The sequence below is a fragment of the Carassius auratus genome, chromosome 8 (genome assembly GCF_003368295.1).
Source record: "Carassius auratus strain Wakin chromosome 8, ASM336829v1, whole genome shotgun sequence".
NCBI lineage: Eukaryota > Metazoa > Chordata > Actinopteri > Cypriniformes > Cyprinidae > Carassius > Carassius auratus.
In genome coordinates, this window is record NC_039250.1 from 18,801,218 (window position 1) to 18,826,576 (window position 25,359).

Sequence of the window (25,359 nt, forward strand, 5' to 3'; positions counted from 1 at the left end):
AAAATGCCTGGCATGTCCACAAGCCTACAATCAGAGAGCCACTTCCCACACAGTTTTCCAGTAATCTGCGAGGAAGTCTACTGCAAGCTCAACTGACTCAGAGTTCAGAGGGGTCGGGAGAGTGTGCAAATACACATTTGTGTTCATTCTGACGCTGGAAAGGGTGTTGAGATGCTTCTCATTTCATAAAAAAAGCAAGGAGGAAGGGGAACAAGAAGGTGGAGATGATTGTATTGTTGACGGATACTGATATACATTTTTACATTTGTCGTAAAAATATTACTAAGGGTTACAGTACAAGAGTTTATCAGCAAGGATTTTCTTGTGGCCTGGACCCTTGAACTCATACACATATTAACTTTCAAAAAGTTACAATGTAAACCATATATACATATATATACTATATACATATATATATATATATATATATGATATATATATATATATATATATTTTATTATACTATATATGTATAATATATACATATACATATATATACATATACATATATATATATATATATATATACATATATATATATATACATATATATATATATATTATATATATATATATATATATATATTACATATATATATTATATATATATATATATATATATATATATATATATATATATATATATATATATATATATATATATATTTTTTTACATAAATTATATCCATAAAAATAATTCATTTTTAAAGGAGCCACTTTTTAAAGTCTTAATAAACCTTGCTTTGTCATAAAAAGACACCATGACATTTTGTCTTCAGAGTTGTTTATCTTTCATGTTTTTTTATATTTATCGTATTTTATCAGACTTACAGAGATAGTTCCCCCAAAAATGAAAATTCAGTCATTAATTACTCCCCCTCGTGTTCTAAACCCATTAGACCTTGGTTCATCTTCAGGACACAAATCTAGATATTTTGGATGAAATCCGAGAGCTTTCTGACCCTGCATTGATTTGACAGCAATACAGCTACCATGTTCAAAACCCAGAAAGAGAGAAAAATGTCAGGTCTGTCACTGGGCAGCACTGACCTCTCCTTTCTTCACAGTCATAGACTGACGGCGGGGCGTGATCTCCTCATTAATGCTGGAGAGGAAGTTCTGGGAAATGCGGAGGGCATCCTGCAGGAGGGGGTGATCTGGATGACTGGATGGGGTGTGCTTCAACAGGTCCTGAAACACACAGACTTATCAAATATGGCAAAACACGTGTAAGGTGTAAATAAACACAGCCTAAGCTCATCCAAATAAAACATCAGCATTGTTACACCACTAACATGCAAACATTCTCACGTCAGAAAAATGATTGGTTTTCTTTTACATGTTCTTTTAGTTTTACTCACGTGGAGGACGAGGGTACTGCGAGTGACTCGATCCACTGGTTTATACAGCAGCGCTGAGAACGAGTGAGGCAAAAGAGTGATCAGAATACTAAGTGGTGAAAAAGGACAGTAAATGTGGAAAAACGACTTACTTTCCAGAGAGTTCTTGGCATTCTGATCTTTACTCTCTTTAGCGCTCTTGACTTTCAGATTCTGGAGGTGGAACGGTAAACAAATACACAAATTTACAAGGAGGCAAAGATATCAGGCTTTGTTTTGACAGTATAATGTAAGTGCCCTCACAACTGACCTCTGAAATCTCTGCAAACTGAGAATTGGCTTGACAACACTTTTCGGCTGTTTCCACGGCAACCTTATAGTTGTCCACAAAAGCTCTGTACACGCCGAGCTGGCTGGCCTGTGTGGGAAGATAAAACAACAGGAGAGAGTGAGACAGAAGAAGTCTCAGTGCTAGAGGCGGATTCCTCATGTACATTACAGTGGCTTAATTCTGCTTGCTAAGGTAGAGCAGGCAGTTTTTCGTGGCCTGTTTTGGCATGGTCGACATGCTTCTGATATTCAAAGACAAGTAAATACCAGCCTGATGCAGCATTAATACAACAGCGCTCAACACAGCAGACAAATGATCACAGTGATGTAATGGTTCAATCTTAAAGGAATAGTTTAGCCAAAAATACATTTTTTCTGAAAATGTACTCATCTATAGGCCATCCAAGATTTTCTTCATCAAAACAGATTTGGAGAAATGTAGCATAACATCACTTGCATCCTCTGCAGTGAATGGGTGCCGTCAGATTAAACAGCTGATAAAAACATCACAAAAATTCCAAACATGTTCTCTTGCATTAAAATCCACAGACATAGTTTTCACTGTAAACAGTGCTTGATCTGTTGATCGGTTTCTTTCCTGATTCTTCAGAATTCACTATAAAAGCAATACAATGGACTCATTTAAAGTTAAAAACATATTAATTATAAATTTATTTCTTACAAACACATAGCTTTTCTCTCAACAACACATTAACCGATGCACTGGATTACTTGTGGATCATTGTGATGTTTTTATCAGCTGTTTGGACTCTCATTCTGACGGCACCCATTCACTACACTGTTGACCAAGTGACGTAATGCTAAATTTTCCCCAAATCTGTTTAGATGAAGAAATAAAAATACATTTAAATCTTAGCCTAAGGGTAAGTACAGTTTCAGCAGATTTAAATTTTTGGTTGAACAATCCCTTTAAACTATCAAAATTATACATTCATAATAAAAATATAAATTATTACATGATTGAACCAATTGTAATCTAAGCAAATAGTGCTATTATAACGAACCATTCGAATATTTACTGTGCATTATTAATTCTTAAAAATGTACAACCATAGCTGTGCCATTAATTCCACAACATCAAACAAATATTTGAATGTTTCATGTAATATCATAAAGAAAAATCAAAGCAAATATCACTTACAAAACAATAATGAAATGAACATATAGCACACACACACACACACACACACACAAACAAACACAAAAAAACACTTTTTCCAGAGTTTGTCTAAAAACTCAATTTTAAGAGAACAAAAAAGAAGTGACTTGGTGTAAACGAAGTGAAAACTATGTCGCTGTGAATGAGCATTTGTGTCACGAAGAAAAACACCATTCAAAAGACAACAACTGTGAAATGGGCACAGATAACAAGCCTTTTCCATGGCAACATCTCGAGTGCTGCCAACACTGGGGTAAATAAGAGAAGGACTTGTGATGGGGCTCGTCACGAGACAGAGAGGTTAAGCACTTCCTTCAACACAGCCATTATACTGCAACTGGGGAAACTTGTGAGCCATCCAGAATATGAGCATCATTACCCGGAGATCAGAAAAAAGACGGATTACATCGCGCTGTTAACTCCGCTCACTGATAAAAGATGAATACTCATTAAAGAGTGTAAAGAACCTCTTTCTAAAGACTCTCCTCTAGTGAAGGGGTCTGAAGACATATCTTTAGCTTCTTCTACAGCTATATTTTGAGTTGTGAATGTAAGTTTGCATTTTGTTTTAAAAGTAATAAAACAGAAATATTGTCAGGAAACATCTTTTCATTGAGTTGTACTTGAAGGGTGCATGTAAAAAAGGACTGGTTCATTTCAGTGAATCAAAAATATATAGCATGACCACTGTATTCTGATTCACAAACAATTGACTCTTATGAAGCAGTTCATTTAGCAGTGAGAGGGTCAAAAATCTACAGCAAGACAAATGTATTTTGATTCATGAACAAATAACTGGGCAGGTTCATTTTAATGAGTTAAAAACATACCGCATGTCCAGTGTATCCTAATTCACTCTTAGAAGCTGTTTTTATTCATAATCTGTTCAAAAAGATTGAATCAGTCTGACAAATTCTTCATTACTAAACCAACATCTGAATTGCCTACTGCAAGTTATAAGAAAAAATCTGAGCCCGTTTTTTGGACTCAATGCTTCTGAGGAGTCAGGGGTGGGTATATCCCATGGCGTGAGAGCTGCTGGTCCACAGGGAGAGGGAGAGGGCAAGGGAATGCCCAGCAGTGAGTGGGTTTCCAGGGCAGACACGCGCACCCCTGCTCTATGACATCATGCTCTCTGGGAAACAGAGCAGACACCGGACTCCCTGTCCACTGAAAACTCTGTGGGATTTCCTGTTTATTTACCCCTCTCTGTGTAAAACACACACACCCTGGTAGAGAACTATGTCACTGCAAACACACACATACACACACACACACACACATTCCAAAACGTAAAGGACATGGCATATTCTCCCAAATAGTTGTGCTTTCTAAATACTTTTCCATGCAAACACATCTGCGCAAAGAAAAAGAAATAGGCTACAAAACTGCTCAGCTCTGCAAATCGATAATTCCTCAAATAATAACAACAAGTATTTGCAATATAACAATATAATCTCTGTGGGATTACTGGAAACTCTTTTGGTATAACGTTGTAAAATACAATAAATAAAGTCACAATTCATAGATCTCAAGAGAAAACCAAGAAGAGGGTGAAAAGGCAAACCATGCATCTTACATAACAATCGATACCGTAAGCAAAATGTGATGTTGGTCATGTAATCTGTGCACCTGGCTACAACACCCTACCCCAGCATTTCTGAGCGCAGCCCCGCCGATCTGAGAGCAAGACCCCCTATCTGCTTTACATGCAGTCATGTGGCTCTGAAATGCTTTCATCTGCACGAGCGTCAAGTCCTGCGGCCGTCTATAAAGATGGGGGTAAAGTTTCAGTTTCCACAGCTAATTGTGCCGAGAGGAATGATGTGGCTGTTGCTCGCGAAGCTTACTAAACCAGTTATCAAAGGAAATTCTCCTCAGGGAGGACCAGAGAGACATGCTTTGATGATGACTGCATTTATAAACAGTTTAAAAAAATCCCTCTTGGGTGGTCTGACAGAAACATCATGTATGGATTACCCCAATTAGACACGTGCATGTGGCATCAAGTGACAGCACAATTCAGTTGTTACAATGAGTAACAGTAACACTAGCCTATTATTAGATAACACAGAAATGAACAAGTGATTACAGTATATCATTCTATACTTTTTTTTTTTTTTTTTTGCCGGAAAATGCTAAATTCTAAGAAAACTATTTAGAATAGACAAAATTATTATTATTAATTGTGCACGTTAATCTTGAATAACACTGTTAAATATAATCTTTAGCAAGACTGACGAATATCCATGAATTTCCCTTTTTCATACTGTAGATTATAATGTTGTGATGACTTGGAGCATTTAAAATGATTGCTTTTTTATTTATTTAGACAAAATTTTACAGCATTAATGGTTATCAGTCAAAACATGAAAGTAATTACTGGCTTAATTACTATCAGTCAGAATTTTATTATTCCTAAAATATATGAAATAACCATGTGTAATTCCTAATTTTTGCATAATCAACTGACCTAGTTAATAAAAAAAAATGAAAGGCTATTTTAATTTTAATGCAACGCTGCTCACCAGTTTCTGGAAGAGGTCACCCACACATTGATGGTTGCTCCACTGTTGCACTCTGGGTAACAGGCCATCATAAAAGTCTTTATGGATCTCGTGGAGCTCAGGCACTTTGAAGAAAATGGTTTCTATCTGCTGGAGGGTTAACATGGGCTGGGAGGTGGTGGCAGCAGCTTTCAGGGGCTTCATGGGCTTAGAAAAAAAAAACAAACAAACAGAAAAAAAAACAGGAGGTCAAAAGGGGGTCCCATTTGTAACCACCTGGGTGGAGTGCAATGTGCAAAGCTCAGCACCACTATAATGGTGATCTTTGACCCTCTTTCGTGAGCAATCGTGCAGTAAAACAGACCCAGCAAACCCTGAAGACTCACCAGTAAGAGCGCCTCCAAGTGGCTCAGATAGGTCTCCTCACTGGCCAGGATCCCTGATAAGACCCATTTCCTCATCTCCAACCCTTTTTCGACATCCAGCTCTGACTGGAAAATATTCATGATGAACAAACACATTAAGGGTTCAGCCAAAAACACATATTCCTGTCTACAGTCTCTAGCAATTCCTCAGTAATCCTGTAAAACCTAAATCCTATCCCATTCAGATTACAGAGGTCAAACATAGATCACTCTATCCCATATACAGATATAAAACACCTCAAAGATAAAGAAAACTAAAGGTCAAAAGTTCAGAAAACTAATGTTAACTGACTCAGAACCTTTTTGTATGTTTTTTAATATAGGCAATGTGCATGTACAATTAAACTTGTAATATCAACTGATATAGAAAAATCTGTAATATTGGCCTATAAAGTATATGGAAACAATACATCATGCATATATAACAATAATTATCTTACAAAATACAAGACTGAGATTTATTTAACTACAAAAACACTTGGGAGAGGTGTGTAAACACTAGGACAGCAATGAAGGTTAAAGCTAGTTCTCTGTATCTTAATGTCCCTTACTGATTTAATGGACTCCAGGGACCCCGAGGAGGGGGGCTCTCTAATAATTCGACCCTTCGGGTGAAGGCGAGGAGAGGAGAGGGAGTCATCTGTGTAGGACACAACGTCCTCACCTCGATCGGCATCATAAACATATGCTGGAGGGGGGGTCCCGCTAAATGGGATGTCTGCAAATGAAGAGAAGAGAGAGGTCAGGTTGAGTTACAAGTGTTACATATGATACTTTTAAACCGTATCAGTAATTTGCAATGCATGTATTAAATATAATTATACACATTATAATAATAACAGTGCATAATTTATCGCCCATTGCCATTAAGAAGCAAACAAGCAAAAATGGGTTTAAGTCAAGCTTTCCATCTTAATTTTAAAAGCTTGATATAATCAATACATCATTTACCCGAGAGTGTCTCATACATCTCTTATCTCTTAATGTAATGCACACAGAAGACCGAAACCTTAGCCAAAAAGACTGAGCTTTATCCTCTTCGCAATAAAGACCTTGGCGTATAATTGAAAGCAAAAGATAAAGTCTGCCAAGTGAAGACAAACAAAGCCGTTAGGAATTCATCACCCGTTTCAGATTTATTCTTGGAAACATTATCAACAATCGCTCTGAATCACAGCCGCAATTAAGCATCCTGTTCATCATTAATGCATGACGCCACAACTGAATTATTAAAAATGTGTGTAGTAAAATGCAGTAACTGAATTGTAATTTTTCCTCTGACAATATGAAGACAGATTTGATGTTTTACTTACAAAAAGAATGAATAATACACTGTTCAACGTATTATGTAAAGCTAAAATAAGTTCTGTTGTTTAAGAGGACTCTGGGAACATAAGAAGAGTTTTTTTTTTACTAAACTTCAGCCAACATTTTCTACATACAATCTGCTCGCTGCTGTGACAGACTGAGTATTTTTTCCACACCTCCAGGGAATATCACTGACACTAACCAGGTTGAGACTGGGAAGTCTAGTCAGTTTGACACAGCAAATGAACAATGAAAGACTAGACAGCTGCAATCATGACAGAGACCCTCTTTTCCTGGCAGTGAAAGGATGATATGAAAGGTAGAATCACGACAGCCCACTGGTGGAAATGTGAAACTGAAGTCAAAGCGGTCCATTTGAGGAGAAGACTGACAAGATCCCACTGAGCGGAAACTAAAACCTCTTAATCACTCACAAAGCAATGAATAATTCAACACCATTGTTCTTGTTTTAATTACCATTGATGAGGATTAAGGGCTACATGGATGAATAGCTGCATTAGTGATGCCATTTTAATATACTGAGCATGTTCGGATTTCAAAATGAGGAGCAGCTGCTGAGCTGAAGTCATACAAATGCACTTCATACAGCCTTAATATACGAATCAACTGCGTTTAAAGGAATAGTTCACCAAAAAATTTGAAATAAGGTATAGTGAACAGTACAGTACACACACACACACACACACACTCACCCACAAAATGGTTATCATTTACATCAGCTGTGATTCACAGACTGCAGTAACCTGAGACATGATGAATCCTCATAGACTATCCTGACTATTGTGAGTTATCGCTCTGTCTGTATTTGTAGAGCAAGTTGTCTAAAAACAGTCATTCATTTCCTGCAGTCTGTGAACAGCTCAGCACCGGTGAGACATCCAGACGCAAACGTATCGACTATGTGTCTGTCTTATCTGGTGTGCTGATCGCCTCAGTTAAGAAGTCTGATGCTACAGTCAAGAGCTATCTAGATGTACACAAAACACGTGCGCGCACACACACACACACACACAAAGATTATCAATAATGAAATCCACTCATTGATCTCTCACAGCTCTTGCTCTGTACACAGTGCATTTAAACTAACGTTACTTTAGATACTTAAATTTCAGTAGTAAACATATTATATTTTAACAGTTGTTAAGGAAAAGATTTTGAATTTCACACTAGCCAGTTTATACTTCCTCAAATCTACAGGACAGGCCCATAAACTCATCCATCCAGCACAACAATCACTTACATATACAAACAATGTGATTAACATAAAAGTCCCAAAAGACTTTGAAAGATTGAGAGTTTGTTGGCTTTGTGATAAACAGCAGGAGTAAAAGGGCATCACCCAGAATTACTGTTCACTAGTCAGAAATGCAGTGTCTTGCGTCTTGGTTCATTCAGCAGTCAACAGGCTTGCATGGGATGACATTAAGAGAGGACAAAGATGGGAGCAACTAGGAGTCAAATCACCTCACTGTGAGAGAAACAGGAAAGAGAGGACTCCGGAAACATGGAGGCAGCCCTGCTGAGTGGCCTGGCATGTAGCCTGCTTAAAAAGACAGAATAATAGACTGAGCCTGAACAAATAGAGATCAGGAGAAAAGAGGTAGAGGATTACAGAGAGAGAGAAAGAGGTCTCTGCTGCCCAATGTAGAAGGAAGAGCCATGCCAAAGGGCAGCGTGTGTTACTTTGTGATTAGCCACTAAAATTGAGCTTATGAGCAAAACAATTCCTGTGGCTAACACCAAGGCCACATCGACTGTGGAAATGGATGTGTTTCATAAGAGGACATCCATAAAATCACCCTAATGTTGTTTCTCCTGTGTTTGCAAATACATTACCGCTCAAATGTTTTCGAAAGAAATTAAATACTTTTATTCAGCAAGGATGCATTAAATTGATCCAAGGTGACAGTAACAACATCTATGGTGTTATAAAATTGTTTCTATTGCACATAAATTGCACTTTCTATTCGTCAAAGGATCGAACATTGATATTAATTACATAAGAAATTTTTCTGCGCAACAAAGCTAATAATGTTATGAGTAAGGATGCTGAAAACTAGCTTTTTATCATATAAATTACATTTTAAAAAACATTTCAACAAAAATCTTAAAGACCTCAAACTTAGAAACAGTACTGTAGTTTTGTAAAGAAACAATATAATATGATCCATTTATATTTATTATTCCTTACACATTTTTGCAAAAAAAAATATATGTCATTTGCAGTGTGTAGACTACAAAAACAGACAAACATGGTTTTAAAATTAGCATCCAAAACGCCACTCATCCGATGGAATTAGTGTGTGTGTGTGTGTGTGTGTGTGTGTGTGTGTGTGGAACAGACTCTCTGGTCACGGTGACAGTGAATCAGCCAATGAGGAAGTGTGCAGGGATGTGTGACCACCACACTCAACTTTCCAAAGGAAACACACGTTTGAAGCAAGGTCATCTTTCCAACAAAAACACACACATTCAAATAAACATTCACACAGACAGATAGAGAGCTAAGATAAAGATAGATAACTAGCAAGATAGACAAACAGACAGACAGACAGACAGACAGACAGACAGACAGAAAGACAGACAGACAGACAGACAGACAGATGGAAAGATAGACAGACAGACAGACAGACAGACAGATGATAGATAGATAGATAGATAGATAGATAGATAGATAGATAGATACACAGACAGACAGACAGACAGACAGACAGACAGATAGATAGATAGATAGATAGATAGATAGATAGATAGATAGATAGATAGATAGATAGATAGATAGATAGATAGATAGATAGATACACAGACAGACAGACAGACAGACAGACAGATAGATAGATAGATAGATAGATAGATAGATAGATAGATAGATAGATAGATAGATAGATAGATAGATAGATAGATAGATAGATAGATAGATAGATAGATAGATAGATAGATAGATAGACAGACAGACAGACAGACAGACAGACAGACAGATAGATAGATAGACAGATAGACAGATGGAAAGATAGACAGACAGACAGAAAGACAGAAAGATAGATAGATAGACAGATAGACAGAGATAAAAACACTGATATCCCTAATAACAAACAAATTAAATGCCATTAATTCATGATCCTAAACCAACTTTCAACATAATAAAGTTCACCGGTCAAAGGCTTAGAAAATGAAGAATTCCTTGGAGCAATTTCATGTCTGCACTTGCCCATTCACAGCAGTTCTCATGTCACACTGTCAAACAGCTTCACAGACAGAACCAGGAAGTCTCAAAAAGGCCTTCGGTGGAACAAAGCAGTAAAAACGACCCCTTTTCTTTGGAAGGAAATATTAAATACTCCGAATTTATCTCTGAAATGACAAAGGCTCAAAGCTATTATATAATGCTATTCAAAATGGGAGGGCAAAGATACCAACAAAGAGCTTTGACTCCTGAACTTAAAATCACAGTCCTCTGGTTAGCAATGAACAGGGCATCCGAGTGCAGATGCTTCAGTGTCTGCTGGCAGTGAACACAAATGCATCACACAGTTCAGCACGAGGCAGATTAAACTGTCATGACGCAATATCAGCATTTCTATCTTGTGATAATACCAAAAAAAGTCACCCCACTCTTAGTCTTTTTCCTTGCACCGATATGTGCACAAACACTCACACACACACACACTCACAAACCACACACAGATCATCTTAATCCGTGTGTTTGAATATGATCCCGAAGGGAGTGGAAAGCGCCAGATGTGTAAGGCCAGGAACAATCCATCTCAGGATCAGATCGCTGATCTAACATAACCAGTTGCTCATAACTCTCTTCTCCAACTCCAGGGTCAAAGTTTATCCAAGGCTGCATTAGATGATCTGATGATCTCTATAGTGAAAAGATTCCTGTGTAATCATGTATAATAACTCCAGACACAAAATGCAAATAAATATATATATATAGTGTTTAAATTATTATTCATATAATATAAAATTATTAAAACAAATCTACAAAAAATATATTTTATATATAAATATTTCCATATATTCTCTATATGCTTCTAATTTAAACAATTTGTACATTAGCTTGTGTAAATTATTTTTTAATCTTTTCCGTTATTTAAAACAAAAATACAAACTTCCCGTTTCATACTTATTGCACATTTTAATTGAAATCAATTGTGCTCTGAACAATTAAGCATTTATAGAACAAATCTTAGTAATGTTTTTATTTATTTATTTATTTTTTAAACCCTATGTATATTATAGATAAAGATTGATAAAGATGAATACAGAACACACAGTAACATCCTTCTATATGTGTGCATATGGTCCCCGAAGAGGACGCAATAGGTCAACAGGACATATCTGTTGTGTGAAAATATCATCTTTGGCAGGTTTACATGTAAATCCAACTCATGAAACAAAGGATGTGGTCTATGTGTGTGTATCAAAAGCCTGTCTGTACTCCATTTGTTTTATCTGGAACGTGTGCTTATTGTGTCTCAAATTTCCGTAACACCTCAAAGATAAACTGGTGGACTGTTTTCCCCTCAGAAGGGAGACGATGTAAATATAGCAGGCAGGAAAAAGCTCTTCAGTCCACTGACAGCCATTCAGCTGTTACTATTTTGGATTAAGCAACTTCCTGTTTATGACACAATGTCTACAACATTACATCAGCACCAAAGCAACATCACAGATAAGATATCGACACAGATTCAGTGCTTTTTCTATGACTTTTTCAAGTTTCCATTGGGTTTTAGCCATTTTTTCTTCGCAAAGTCGAAAAAAAAATGCCTTAGCATCCTGCAAAAGAAACAATAGAAAAGGAACAAGCATATCTACACAGAGGAAGCAGGTCAAATATAATTGTCATTCATTCAGTATGTTACTCGTCTTCCACCCAAGTCTGAAGTTTGGAATCCGAAACGGTCAAAAAATGTAGTTTCCTTTTGTAAAACTAAAACATTATCACCAATTAAGGTTAGCAGCATATCCAGAGTCAATAAAAAGCAAACTTCTCTAAACTCTGGAGATGTTTGGTTTGTCATTACCTATTTGAACCATGTATTTAGTTACATTTACTTGAACTACAGTATTTCCGGTTCAGGTCACTTTGGTCATCTTTCATTTGATAAGACAAGCCTCACCTCTAAAAGCACTAAAATGGGAAAAAGAGAAGGGAGAATGTCAATGACAGAAACAGGTATTTCACTAGGTTTATAAAAGGCATGTAGGAATGATGTGAGCCCATTCATTTTAATATGACCTTCACATTCCTGGATGCTCTCAATCATCATTCTTCCCATTATGATAGAAACAGGCTAACAGCAGTGCCAGGTAAATTTGGGAGGACAGAATGCATTTATTTGGATGGCTCAGTCTGTAATAAACACTCAGTCGGGTAGATTCCATGATGACAGGTCTGTGGGAACGGCCCCCCTCCGTGTCTTTCTTTTTAAGCTGGAATTGTAAACATCTCCACACTTCACTCGCTGACTCAGACTGAAATTCTGGACTTGCTCAAAAGAGCTGTTTTCATAACTGGTTCAATAATCGAATGACAATGGAGGAAGGTAGTAGCACAGTCACAGTGCCGGAATAAAACAATAAGAACTTTTCTGAGATGGATGATGGGAAACATTTTGTAAACAAAGTCTAAAATTGCATTTCATAAAAAGCGTTTTCGGTAACTGTACAACAATAGAGAGCTGACGAAAATCAGCTTATAAAACATGAAAGCGATTTTATAATTGCCTGGTATTTCTCTATTTTTGACATCAAAACAATTTATCTTTCTATGCTTTGTTCTTTCGTTCTCACTCACTCTATTCTTTAGTTTTTTTTGTCCTCTATATCCTTTGTTCTTTATATCCTTAGTTTTTTTTCATTTTATAGTTGACTATAATTATTTGCTCGCTTTAGCTTTCATTCATGTCTAATCACACACACTTTTAATTGTTCTATCGTTCTATCGTTCTTTCTGTCATTGTATTGTCCTCTCTATTCTTTGGTCTTTGGTTCTTTCCTTCTATCCTTCGTTCTATAGTTCACTCAGATCTTCGTCATATTTTTTATTCTATCCTTCATTCTTTCGCTCTATGGTCCACTCTATAATTCTTTCACCCATTCTATCTTTCATTCATGTCTTATCATTTGCACTATCCATTGTTCTTTCGCTCTAGTGTTCGCTCTATCCTTCTGTCTATCTAAAAATATCGAATCAATCAAACCATAAACTTTACTACTCTCAGTTTTCATGTTGTATGTCCTGAACTCATTTTGCTGAAACCATTAGGACAAACAGGCCACATCTTCCGGCCAAACACTTAAAAACAAACTTGGGTTTTAAAATATCCAAATATGTGTTCCATGTCTCCTACTGGGCCAACAGATAAAGGTGAAAGACACCTAAATCTAGCACCTGATCGGGACGGGTTAATGATGAGGCCACTGGCCTTCACTCCACACACATCGATTCCAGGAGAGGCCTCTGAGAGTAAAGAGAAAAGTGCTGTGGTGTTAAAAGGATTTGCTTCTTCACTAAATCAATGGAGCTCTCTTCAGCACGGTCACCGGGGAGGTGGTCAGTCATGCGGGTAAGAGTGGAAATGGATTTTACCAGAAAGTCACGCAGACACATTTGCATGGCTACAAGAGGCAACTAAAAAATAGCCTCCGTCAAAGGCAATTCACTTAGGACAGCCAGTTGAGGATTCAATACAAGATTTGCTTAGATTTATTCTGGAGGAAAAATAGCAGCTGGTCAATAAATGGGATGCCTTACGTACTGTATATAGTATCAACACCGGACAATGAGCAAAACATTTAGCTTTTTTCCTAGCATTATATTCTATTAGTAATTCTGTGTCACCCTAATGTCTGGCTTGAGATTATTTAGTGAGTGGAAAAGCATAGCTGGGCCTCATATTCTTAAGAAATTAAAATAGAAATGGTATCCTGCAACACTATTAATACAGATCTCTCTGTGCTTCTGAAGGAACTGCAGTTCTATCAAACACAGCCTGGCTTATGGTTACTCTAAAATGCTTTTCAGTGCAATAACGTCATCGCAATAGATGAAAACAATTAGTCTGACCAACATTTTAATATCTAAACCAACCATCTAAGCAATTAAGGATTGGTGAGACCATTAAACCAGCGGTTGGCATGGCAGCTAAAGACTCTGTGGTATTCAAAGCTTAAACCTTCAATAAATCAGCAGTGAAACGTTTCTGCTTATTTTGCACTGTGGAAAGAGATGGAGTACAGGCCAAGTATACTCAATTGTTTAGAGTTCGCAAATGGACTTTATAAGCAAATCCTATCCACACACTGAATCAAAATAAAAACCCAGGGCCTGGGAAAGGGTGGCACTACTTCTGGACCCAAGGAGTGCATGTGTTTAACCACACACCGCCTGCTGGTTTGGCCGATGGCCAGTTCCCTCATGCTTCACCAAAACACTTCCATCGCCCATCGGCTGCCTTCATCATGGAGGAGGATGAATCAAAGTGACCACACCACGGTCATTAAATTCTCTTTATTTATCAGATAGGTTGAGAAGAGCTAATGAGACTCAGGGTGGGACTACCAAACATACTCATTAAAAATGCTTAAATAGATCTGAGTGGGAACAGGGTATATCAAAGCTTAATAAATGTCCAAGTCTGTAATTAAGTAACACTGCGAACACAGCCACAAATCAGGGCCCTAAATTGTGACTTAAATTATCTAATATAAGAAAATATGTGACAATTAATAAATAAAATTTTTTATTGAACACAACAAATTTTCATGAAACCTGTGACTGATACAGACTAGGGGTCAACCAATTATCGGCCAGGCTGATTATCGGCAGGGATATTAAGCAATTTTTATGGCTATTGGTATCTTTCATTTCTAAAGGCAATTTGCCATTAAAATTATTTAAAGGCATTTAAAGACGGTTTTTTGTGATTATTCTTAATTCTTTAATTAATTTTCATTTTTATACCAGACATTTATATGTCCAAAATATTGGTTATCAGACTACATGATCTGTGATAATCGGTATCAACATCGGCTCTGAAAAGCACGTATCGGTCGACCCCTAATTCAGATTTGGAAGCAATACCAAGTGTACAACTGACTTCCTTACTGAGCTGTTTACTGACAAGATTTCACATATTTACAAGAATAATTTTAAACACTCACTTGTTTAATTAAATCAATAACAATATTCTTAAGAATAAAGATTAAAATGTTAATGTTTTACAAGTATTACTGGTTATGTGCCACTGTAAGGTTTCAACAGACTGTAATGGGAACAGTTTTCTTCCTTAACAAGCAGAAACATCTTTTCAAAACAGACTGATATTGATAAGGCACATATACAACATGGAGAAATAGAGTAACAATTGGAACAAATGTATAATAAATACAACGAGAAAAAAAGACCCTTGTGTATACACTGTATTTGTCAGTCTCATTCATCTCAGCACACAGAAGTGACTTTTAAAGCAGAAGTAAGAAAACTTTACACTCAATGAAGTGTAGAGATGCTAAACAGTCAGCTTTATACCATCATAATATAATTTGTCATCTAAAAAGTAGTTTGGCTCCTAAACGTTTTGTGATGGGGATTTTTTGTTGTTGTTGTGTGCAGAGTTCATCAACAGTAACCACTAAATGCAGAATATCACATGCCAAGCATCAACATAAGGAACTTTTACCATAAAATCATAGAAGAATATCTTAAATCTTATAGGTGATGTATCCGGCCTCCAAGCTGCACTTTACACCAACTACTTTCCACACACATGACTGTGCGACAGCCCACAAGGGTCAGTGCTCGTGGGCCACTTCACATTTCATTAGCCGTGTATTTACTACACTTCTCAAGCAGCTGAGACATTCCACAAACACTTTAGGGAAGGAGCACAGAAGGCCCTTTTAGTTCCACCAGGGAAGCTGGGTAAGCCCCAGAGGGGGATCAGTGCAAATAGCAGAAAAACAGTGGAAAGTGTTCTTTGATACTTAAACTTTGTATCTTTACGGTCTTGCTTGATATTATCAGTGTAAAGTTCAGTTTCTAGGTTTTTCCTCAAATATTGTAAACACATTTTTGCATACACATTTAAAATATAAGAAAGTAGTATTAGATGACAGAATGCATGCAGTAGATAGTGTAAAACAGTTTTTTCAGCAATGTTTTGATAACTGTTTATTTACTAATTGATGAATTCATGTTCATAATTTAGAATCTTTAAAAAATGTGCATATCAGCTATGATACAGCCAGCATTATAGGGTTGACATCAATCAGTAACATATTAGTTATTGGCTGATATTAAAGATTTGGATATTTAATTGTGCATGCTTGTTTCCATTACTTCTACATTACGATTACATAGGCAAACATAAAAGTTAAAATACCATTAAAAGAATCATTTAAAAAATTAAATAAAAAATTCATAATGTTGATTAAAGAAGTCTCTCAAGGCTGCATTAATTCAACTTATCAAAAATATAGTAAAATAGTAATATTGTGAAATATTATTACAATTTAAAATAACTTTTCTATTTCAAAATGTATTTTTTTCTGTGATAAGAGAGCTGAATTTTCAGCATCATTACTCCAGTCTTCAGTAGGGCTGCACGATTAATCTCATGTGATTGTCATGCGTGTCTCGTCAGTAAAGCCGTAGTTCGGTGACAAGCTACGCAATAACGCATTCATAATCGCAGATTAATCGCATTCGCTTATGAATGCGATATTGCGTAGCTTGTCAGCAAACTACGGCTCTGCGTAGTAAGTGCCGCTCCATTTGAAAGCAGGTGATGGACATTTACTGCTAATCACAGAACCAGCTTTACTGACGAGACACGCATGACAATCACATGAGATTCGTGCAGCTCTAGTCTTACTTAATGAATAGGAAGTTCAAAAGAATTGTTTTAATGTGCCCTTGCTAAATAAAAGTATTAATTTCTTTTCAATAAATAAATAAAAATAAATAATAATTGTAGTTACCCCAAACTTTAGAACGTTAATGTATTTTCATGCTGAATATCCAGTTTCATCTGAAAAACCCACATTATGAAATTGAAAAGGATTGGAATTTTTTTTTTTAAACCAATAAAATGCCAACAGAATCCACAGGAAGCCAGAAAAACACTGATTTCAAACCCCATAAAAGCAAGTTCTTCAGAGTCCATTTGAAGTAAGAACAGCGCTGAAATAGTTTCATGATGCTGCTGTTTACTCTTGCCAACAGGGCCCCATGGCAACTCTTTCCATCATTGACATCGTCCTCTGTAATCAAGAGACTATTCTGCCTTTGTGACATAAGCAAACACAGTGAGTGAAAAGGAAGAGGCTGTTTTGGTGGCACACCGACAGCAATTTCCAGACTTGTGTCAGTCATGTCTGATTTATTTTCCTTTAGTAGGTGTTCCTCTTTAACAGAACAAACTGTAGTGTTATTTTAACAGTCATACTATAGTAATGGTTGACACTCCAAAAAGAAAAAGGACAGCCCTTCAGTATTTCCTTTCCAAACTTCCTGTTTTAATACAGGAAAGCAGACCTTGCCAAATCATTACATGATGTTTTTATGCCCATATATAAAACAAATTTTTAGAAAGCAGATAATTCCTCAAAAATATACATGGTTTTAGATGTGCTGTGACTGTTTCTTCCTAAATATTGGTATACATCTGTGCTGCATAAAATAACACACCAGTGTGTTTGTGTAGAGTGGAAAGCTCCTCCCATTAATTGACAGTGAAAAAGATGTGCTCTTTCCTCTGCAGCTGGTGATGATGGTGCAGGGTCTCTGAGACCCGTGCCAGCTGGACCCTCGCCAGCCTGGCCTCTGCCCTGCCCCCATGTACACAGCCAACCCCCCAGGATAACAGGTGACACACAAACAGTCACACACAGAAAAAGGGCCAGCTAGTAGGGCACTGGTAGTGCAAAATTACAGCTTAACAGACCACATAAATAGACTGTTTGAACAGAAGCAAATTAAATGCAGCGGTTGCTACTGCTGTCAGGCTTTATGTGCACATGGTACACGTCTGAAGTTGTATGAGCGGTATTTCTGATGTTGAGGCTTTCGGTGGATTTACGAGCTCTGGCAGATGATAAAACGGAAAAACAACGAGAAGGATAAGAGCCAGCAAATACTTCTCCCTGTTTCCAAAGCCTTACTGAATGTGAATCGCCAATTCTGCTTGCAAAGTCTAAAAAATAAATCATGATTTTCTCAAAAAATAACATTAAAGCAAAGATAATGTGCATTACCACCTGTTATCAGAAAGGATTGTGCGCCATTCAGAAAGTCTTTTATGTTTCAACTAAAATTCTGAATTTTAGTTGAAATTTAACAATTTAACAAACGGGATAAAGAATTAACATTTTGAATTCAAAATTGAATTTTATTCAAAATTTAATTTAAATCAAATTTGAAATTCAGATTAGGAATTACAAGGAACGGAAATTCGAAGAAATTCAGATAGATAGAAGTTAAGAGTAACCAATAGAACAAAAAGCAACAGAAGCAAAGGACAGAGCAAATTATAGTGAAGGACATAAAGAATAGAGTGAAAGACAGATTGAAAGAACAAGGGATAAAGTCAAAAACTGAATGAAATAATTATAGATAGATAGATAGATAGATAGATAGATAGATAGATAGATAGATAGATAGATAGATAGATAGATAGATAGATAGATAGATATTCACACTCAGGAGCTGAAAGGTAGCCAATTCTTTAATCCTGAATTTTTCCCAACCCTGCCATGCAGAACCCACAAGCCTGAAAAAAAACCTGTATCTTCTAGCCAGACTTTAAAAAAAAAATTTTTAGCACAAGAGTCTGTGAGGACTTTAACAAAGGACTGTTTATATTAATAATAAAGGCAGGATTAGGTTGTCTGCCAAGGCCGGTCGGTTCCTAAGAGGTGACTTTTAACACCAAGTTGAAGGAAGAGAAATATGCCAATTTTGCTTCCCAAGAAAAATGCCAACGGTAAAACTATAAGAACCACCTGATCTCCTTCACTGGTTGGTTCTGTCAGCATATGCCCACAAAGACAACCTCAATCCATTTCGAGCAACACTTGTGATCGATCATGACAGCAATCCCCTTTCACCGCTGTGAATGAGGTGGATTCTGAAACATGAGTGAAAAATAACAGTTTTACCACAGAAGAGGTCTAAGGAACATTTTTATTGTGGGTGTTTCCTCAAGAGATTTCCATCAAGATGTCTCTTCCTTGTTACGAAATAACCTCAGGCATGCATCCTTCACTTTCGTGACTATAGACAATGTATGATGTTTATAGAAGTATAATTAATTTTATAGCATATTCGTATTAAAATGCTGCCTTGAGGATTTTCAGAAATATCAGGACAGTGTCCACAGACTGTGGCACAGCATGTGCTTGTTTGACAAGCGCACGTGGCTGCAGTGCCCACTGATGTTTACACGAGGGAGGGGCACTAGGTGAGCATGACTGACAATTTCAAGGACTAAAATCTGCGCATCACGCTCTCTGATCACTTTCTTTCAGGGTAATGGATCTAAGGGCAAGACTCCAATGTGCAGTTTTTTAACAGCTTGAGGATATTAGATTAAGACTGCAGAAAATAATTTTGGGAAGGCTTGCAGACAGCCTGAAGAACGGCTGCACTTCCCACTGGTGTAAATCACGACCCTGCCACTGAAACGTAACTTTACACTGATCATTTGCAATTTGTTTGTGGTGTGCTGAGTTTGCAGCTCTGCGCTCTCTCTGCCTGCTGAAGTAACTAGAGCTTGGACTGAGCTGATGAACTCTTTTCTGCTCGAAAGGAGAGAAATCTGCTCTTGGCTCTGAAGTCTTCTCTCAGTTCCTCGACTTTAGCATATTGGACTTATCTTAACTTGGAGTTATCTTCTTGACTATTTCATAAGACGTTAAGACACTCTCCACTTGTAGGCTATAAAGCAAAGAAACGTAGGAAAACAAGATGTGAACCAACAAGAGCAATGAAATTATGATGTCTTCAGCTTTATCTAGATTGTATCATTTCTGAACTCTTGTGAAATCATGTAACACTAATGTTCTGTTTTGAGACTCTAAGGCTCAGTTAAAATGGCTTGATATGACATATCTATATGATTTTAATTCATTATAAACTAATTTTCAACTTGAAAACATGCTTCAAATGTTCTCCATGAAAAATGGACACTACATAGACTAGTAGTACAGTTCAATTGGTCCAAAATAAGTCAATCTGAATAGAACATGTTCAAGATTCAAGATTCAGTGTTGGAAGATTGTGGATGAGTGTTAAAATTAAACTGTTAAAATCCAAAACTACTTCTGAGAGCAAGAGAGCTTCATACTGACACTTAACTACAAACTGCATTTCTTCTTTGCATTGTGATGACCCACAAGAGAAAAAAACAGACTGAAAGGCTACAATAGCCTATACATACCATTTGCATTGTGACCATACATTGAAATGCATTATTAGCTCCCTTTCACAACGAAGAACCATTCTTTGTGTTTCCATTCAAACCAATGTAACCACAGATGTCTGATCGTTTTAGTCCAAGTGACATCTTCAGTTCCCCTCTTAATTAGTTTATTGTAATTAGCTTTTTACCCCTCCCCCAACAAAAAAAGCTCTGCTGAATTCACTATGCTGTATGACCCCTTTAGCTTAATTATCCCTAGGCAGGACAACAACACTAATGTGAACTGATGCATAAATGCTCTGAGTGGACAGATAGTGAGCGACTACACTGCCTCAGGCCATTCTTGGCTTTAAACACTGCAGATCAGACCAGTCGTATCATGACAGTGAGATAAGGAGGAGAAACCACAAGGAGAGCTCAAATAAAGAAGATAGTAGAGAGCTAGAAACGTAGTTGGAAAAAAAAAGAGAAAAAAAATGGATTGTGAATTTTTTCAGTTTTGAGTATAGGGGTTACCTGAGGATAATGAAAGATTTTTAATGAAAAAAAAAAGATTTTTATAAAACATTTTAAGGTCAAAAAGTTAACTTTTTAACCGATGATACTTATTAAAATTGTAAATGTAATCCTTTTATAATAAATTTACCAATTTTGATGCCATTACAGTTTCATTCTGTATTAAAAAAGGGCTGGTTTAAAAGATTAAATCACATATTAATTATCTGATTATTTTTTATTTATTAAAGGGGTCCTACTATGCTCTTTACAAAGTCTTAATTTTGTTTTGGGCGTGTACTTGAAAATGCTCTCATGCTTGGTGATTCGAAAAACACATTATTTTTCAAATAATTTACAATATTGCCACACCCTTCTCTCCAGTCTGGCACAAACGGCTCAATTAGTTCCGCCTGCCTTCCAAAAAAAGAAATGTGATGTGATGGGTTAGCTGTCCCAGTGCGTTGTGACGGATGAACTGCTTAGAAGGTGTTTCAGTATTGCCCCGCCCCTTGCCAAAGCTGCAAATTCTGTTTGCTCCAGTATAGTTAAGGATGGCATCAATATTGCCATAACAATTCGAGCCGGGTTAGGATCCCGAGAATATTGAATAAGAGGTCTGTGCAGAACTTATGCATGCACGGATATTGCAAATCGAATTAGAGTGGTAACTAGTGTTGGTTACAGTGTTTACTTCCTTTTTAATTATATTTGTATTAAAGATTTATTTATTAGTAAAAAAAAAAAAATTGGTATCTAAAGGATGTTTATTTTACACATTCATTTTTTAATCCATTGTCAAATGATTTCAAATTTCTTAATTATTAATTCAAAATTGTATTTCGGCCACCTTGCTTTACAAAATATCGGCAGTCAAAAAAAATAATATTGGTCGACCACTAGTGGTAAGGTAATGCTTTTTATTCTGTTTGCTCCAATATCCAACACGTATACACAACGATTTGCATTTACACATATCCCCGAACATGACCAAAAACGCTGCATTACGTATGCCTGGCCATTAGTTGCCACTGTAACCTTTAAGATTAGTAGAGAGGCTGTTGATTCATTAAATGATAACTGTTTCCTCTAACAAGCTGTTAGTGAAGCCTCTCCTCCAATGACATCCATTAAAAAAAACGGAAGCGTTAACTTTAACTGTTATGCTTTTTTTGCTAATGGTTGCAGGCTAGCCTTCTAGCGGCTTTCTTCAAACAATGACCTCGCGCCCTCCACCCTCCAACTATTCTAATTTTCGGAAACTGGAATAATTTTAATGATATTCTAATGGGCCGCTTTGTGACATGACAAAACCCGGAAAACAACGCTGTAGTCCAAACAAGACTTTCATTGTAGTTCTTGAAAAGGGATTTCTTCCTTTGGAGTGGACTTTAAGATTTGTAACTTGTTTTATGCCCAAACACACACACTACACACAGACTAAAATTCTCAAAGTGAAAAAGCATAATAGGACCCCTTTAACATTTTAAATAGGCCTCACTGTTAATACAAAGCACACATTTTCTAAATAATATCTTAATTTGTTTAGGATTTAGTGCAGTGACAACATAAAAGCTTATTCCTATTCAAAACTATTCTTTAATAACAGTTTTCCCACACAATATAAATGGGTCTTTATGCATAAAATGTATACATATGCCATATGTCTTGTATAAATAATCACGAGATCATCATAATTGTAACTACTTGGTGTCAGAAAGTTTGAAAATACTAAATAGGTTGCACAAGACCTATAAAAGACAAATGATTGACCAAAAATGTCATTATAACTTTGACTCTGTGCCTTTTCTTATTTTCATAATCCTACTGTGGGACAGTGAAATCCTACCATCGTCCCACCGAACAGACAAAAGTAAAGTTACAAAAGTGAACACCGCAAGACTGTTGTCTTACCCAGATCTCCAAGGAAACTGCTGCTGAAGTTGTTGGAGCCTCCATCAGCAGGCCAGATCTTGCGGACACCAACAACATTGGGATCGGAGAGTGCTAGCTGCTGCTTGAGACGCTTTTGGGACTGTGGGGTAGGGGGGCTGCCACTTTCAAAAGACTGCTGGGAGTGCTGGGATGGAGAGCGGCTCTTCTCTCGGTACATTCGGTAGGCCGTGGGGCTCGGGGACACATGGCTGGACTGCCCTGAGGAGAAGTCTTCTTCACTGGATGTCAGGTTTTCATTGGAGCTGCAATCTGGTGTGTATCCATCCTCAAAACTACCAGGCGAATAAGACCGCCTGGGCCAGGTCAAGTGCAGCTCCTCTCCTTCTCCCAAAATGCCCCCCACATAAACAGTCGTATAGGGCTGACAGTCTGACTGGTGCCAGTTCTGCTGAGTTGCTCTTCTTCCATTAAGTCTTACTGAACTGTCCTTGAGGAACCCAGGGTTTAGATCAGGCTCCTCGTACTCACAGCTGTAACCACTGTCCATGGCTCTTTCATGAGACCGCTCTGGTTTACGGATGTCCCCAAAAGCAGTGGATAGATTACCTGGGACAGAATGCAAAGATCTTTTGCGCTCCATCTGCATAGCTTGACTGCCCAGATTGCTTATCTTCTCTGAGACGTCTCTATCATTCATCCGAACAAGCCCTTTCTCGTGATGGTACTCCAAGTTAACGTAGTAAGGCCTCTCACTTTTCCCCTCGCCAGATGTTTGAGAATTGGCTCTTCTGATACGTTCAAAGTTTGACCGAAGCGCAGCCACTCCCAACCCTGTGGTGACCTTCTCCTTTGGTGGAGACTCTGGAAGCCCATCCGCCTCCTGGTGCTCAGGTCCACGTCCAATGGGCCTGAGTGGAGCTTCAACACTCCTTCTTTTGTATGGAGACATCCCGTCAACTTCTCCATCTCTATTTTTCTGCCGGTCCAAGTCTGAGACATCACATCCCACCACCTCAACACAAGGCTGAGACTCATGGCTGTCCTCTGCTGTGGCTGTGTGCTTCAGTTTGACTGGGAGACACCTGCTTCCATCAGATTTCTGATAATGGACGTCCATGGACGCTGGCTTACGCTCACCTTGTGAGACCCTACTGAAACCCCATCGCTGAGAGTCATGGCTTCTCCGCTCCTTGGCCAGAAGCGTTTGTAGGTAGATCATTCGAAAGCGCTCCTTGTTCACTTCCATCTCCAGACGCCTAATAGAGTTTCGGCATTTCTCCAGCTCCTGCTCTATGTCTCCAACAGAGTTCAAAGACATCTCAGGAGGATCTGAGTCAGGGAACTGAGCTTTCCACGCTTCCACAAAGCCAACAGGTTCTACCATGATTGCTTACTGCCGGTTTACTTTTTTAACTGCAAACAAATTACATGTTAAGATTCACTTGTTTGTAAGAAAATAGATCCAAAGCCATGCTGATTTATAACTTCATATCTGACAACTTGTCCTGTGAACATGCAGAACATCATCTCAACATCTGATAAACACTCACTCAGCTGATCTTGTACAGACTCACAATGTTGTCCATAAAGGCAAAACGAGCAGAGCTGAAGCATCCAGGTGCACTTCAAACATCTATTGACATCCGCGTTTCATGCCATTTAAATGGCAAATGATGACTGAGAATCTCTTGTAAACACAGTTTCGCCTGCAAAATTCACTTCTCCTTAATGTTAGTTGATGAAGTCAGATTTTTAGCTAATTTGAATGATGTATCCGAAGAAGTTAGTCCTGTTGTTCTCTCAGACGTCCGTATTTGTCAGGTATAGGCTGTAACGTTACTGGCATCGCTGTCCGTCTCTCCATATGATCTGACTGTCTCTACTCTCAGTCTCTCTCTCTGGCACTCAGCGCTGCTGCAGGAAGAGGTGGGACTAGACGAGTACATGATAAACACCGACTGCACAAAAAATCTCAGTTTAAAGACACAGACTCGGTTATTCAGGAACAAACTGATAAAAAATTGTTTGCGACGCGATTAGCTAATTTTCAACTCGTCTATCTAACGTTAGTCGTCAATGCAACCGCCAAAGCGAATTCGTTATCATCGTAGCCTATCGAATTTATTACAAACATATGATTGTTTTATCATTTTAATTTCACACCAGATATTAGTTACCTTACATTTTAAGACTCTATCAATATTTCTGAAAAATGTCGCTTCTTTAAAATGTGTTAACTTATTCTATTGTAAATTCACCTGACAGTATGAATGTAAACTTCTGTGGCATCTTGTAGCGTCTGTCGTGTGAACTTGTCTCCATCTAGTGTTTCTGTGTGGAACAGCAGTTGACAAAGTTGGCAGCATCAAACTTTTGAACAGTTGTCCTATTTCCACCTGACCTTTCAAAAAAAAAAAAAAA

General features: G+C 37.5%; 1 protein-coding gene across 2 annotated transcripts in view; it reads right to left on the minus strand.

Moving 5' to 3' along the window:
• Window positions 1-24,830, minus strand: part of LOC113107494 (breakpoint cluster region protein-like) — a 38,597-nt gene extending 13,767 nt beyond the window's left edge. Inside the window, exons 1-9 of one of the 2 annotated variants that reach the window (XM_026270050.1) lie at window positions 24,513-24,830; window positions 22,957-24,351; window positions 6,334-6,500; window positions 5,744-5,848; window positions 5,379-5,564; window positions 1,651-1,758; window positions 1,493-1,553; window positions 1,362-1,414; window positions 1,051-1,191 (exon numbers count right to left, since the gene is read on the minus strand). In XM_026270050.1, coding sequence (XP_026125835.1) covers window positions 1,051-1,191; window positions 1,362-1,414; window positions 1,493-1,553; window positions 1,651-1,758; window positions 5,379-5,564; window positions 5,744-5,848; window positions 6,334-6,500; window positions 22,957-24,322 — 2,187 coding nt within the window. In that variant the 5' untranslated portion in view covers window positions 24,323-24,351; window positions 24,513-24,830. Of the gene's footprint in view, window positions 1-1,050; window positions 1,192-1,361; window positions 1,415-1,492; window positions 1,554-1,650; window positions 1,759-5,378; window positions 5,565-5,743; window positions 5,849-6,333; window positions 6,501-22,956; window positions 24,352-24,488 lie in introns of both variants that reach the window. The other variant, XM_026270049.1, reaches the window with a different exon arrangement.
• Window positions 24,831-25,359: the final 529 nt, after the last annotated feature.